General features: G+C 47.8%; 1 protein-coding gene across 1 annotated transcript in view; it reads left to right on the top strand.

The window, feature by feature from the left end:
• The window catches only part of CBLC (Cbl proto-oncogene C, E3 ubiquitin protein ligase), a gene marked incomplete at its 5' end in the record, with an annotated part of 18,467 nt that overhangs the window by 4,219 nt on the left and 12,566 nt on the right, over positions 1-1,682 (top strand). The window contains one exon of the mRNA XM_010852686.1: positions 1,493-1,639. Within this exon, the coding sequence (XP_010850988.1) occupies positions 1,493-1,639 (147 nt within the window). The remainder of the gene's footprint in view (positions 1-1,492; positions 1,640-1,682) is intronic.

Consider the following 1,682-nt stretch of genomic DNA (forward strand, 5'->3'; position numbering starts at 1 on the left):
TGAGCAGGATAGGTGTTAGCTCTTCTCTAAATTTTTGGTAGAATTCAGCTGTGAAGCCGTCTGGACCTGGGCTTTTGTTTGCTGGAAGATTTTTGATTACAGTTTCAATTTCCGTGCTTGTGATGGGTCTGTTAAGATTTTCTATTTCTTCCTGTAGACCAGGACTTTCTACAAAAATCTAATGGAAGCAACATATGTAGTTTTTCATTTTCCAGTAGACATATTACAAAAAGTTTTTTTAAGCAGGTGAAATGAATTGCAGAAACTTTTAAAAATCCATTATATCCAAAATATTATGAGCTCAACTTATAATCAATAAATATAAGGTGATGCTTAATGCAATAATTCACATTCTTTTTTTTTTTTCCTTTTGCACTAGTGAAAGTCACTCAGTCATGTCCAACTCTTTGCGACCTCATGGACTATATGATTCATGGAATTCTCCAGGCCAGAATACTTTCCCTTCTCTAGGGGATCTCCCCAACCCAGGGATCAAACCCAGGTCTCCCGCATTGCAGGCAGATTCTTTACCAGCTAAGCTACCAGGGAAAGGATACCCACTCCACTATTCTGGCCCAGAGAATTCCATGGACTGTATAGTATTATCCATGGGGTAGAAAAGAGTTGGACATGACTGAGCAACTTTCACTTTCACTTTTGCACTGAGTTTCTGAAACCTAGTGTATGTTTCACATTTAGAACACATTTCAAGTTGGACCAGTCACATGTGAATAGTGACTGCGTTACAGACTGTGGGAAGGGAGGGTGCTTAGAAACTATCAAGGGTTTCCCTATAAAAAGCATCAAGAATCCAACAGAGCTGGAGGCTATTAATATAAAATAATAAGAACAGTAACTAATTAACATGCCCTGAATGCTGACTGTATACCAGGTTGTGCCTGGCATCTTATGTGCTCATAAGATGGGTAAGAATCCTCATCATGCACCACCCCCCACCCCACCATGAGGCAGGGGCTGTACTTATCCTGTATTTATACCCATTTCACAGCTGAGGAAACTGAGGCTTGAAGAGGGGAAAAGGAACTTGCCAAAAATCACAGAGCTAAGTGTCAGAGCTATCCTCTGCTGCTCCCCACACCCTGAGTGGTTCCTCAGGGAGGCAGTGAGCAGGAGGAAGCCCAGTGGTTCACCACCCAGGGCTGCTTAAACCAACAGGGAGTCTCTGAGCTCAGACTGCCCTAAATGGCCCCAGCCCCAATGCTCCCCACATCTGACTAGGTAAGGCTTTGGACAGAGACTGGGATTCGTTTGCTGGGGGATGCCTCAGATATGAGGCGGTACCTCCCTTTCCTTCACAGATGGGGAAAGAGAGGTCCCCAGAGGGGACGCGTCAGGACTGTAACAGGTGGTCTCAGAACCGACTTTCATCGTGCACTAACATCTTAGAGGCTGGGGGTGTTCCCCACACAGCGTGAAAGGGTCAGTGGGGCTCCCAAGGTCAAGTCCAAGTCCTCAGACCCCATCCCCGCAGGCGGCAACTGGCCAAGCTGGCCCTCATCTTCAGCTATATGCACGCGGAGCTGGACGCGCTCTTCCCCGGCGGCAGGTACTGCGGCCACACCTACCAGCTCACCAAGGTCTCCGCCCACACTTTCTGGAGGGAGCGCTGCGGAGCCCGGTGAGTGAGCGCCCACCGCAGGGCCCGCAGCGGCTAGAGCCCC

The sequence above is a fragment of the Bison bison genome, unplaced genomic scaffold (assembly GCF_000754665.1).
Source record: "Bison bison bison isolate TAMUID 2011002044 unplaced genomic scaffold, Bison_UMD1.0 scf7180017864313, whole genome shotgun sequence".
Lineage (NCBI taxonomy): Eukaryota > Metazoa > Chordata > Mammalia > Artiodactyla > Bovidae > Bison > Bison bison.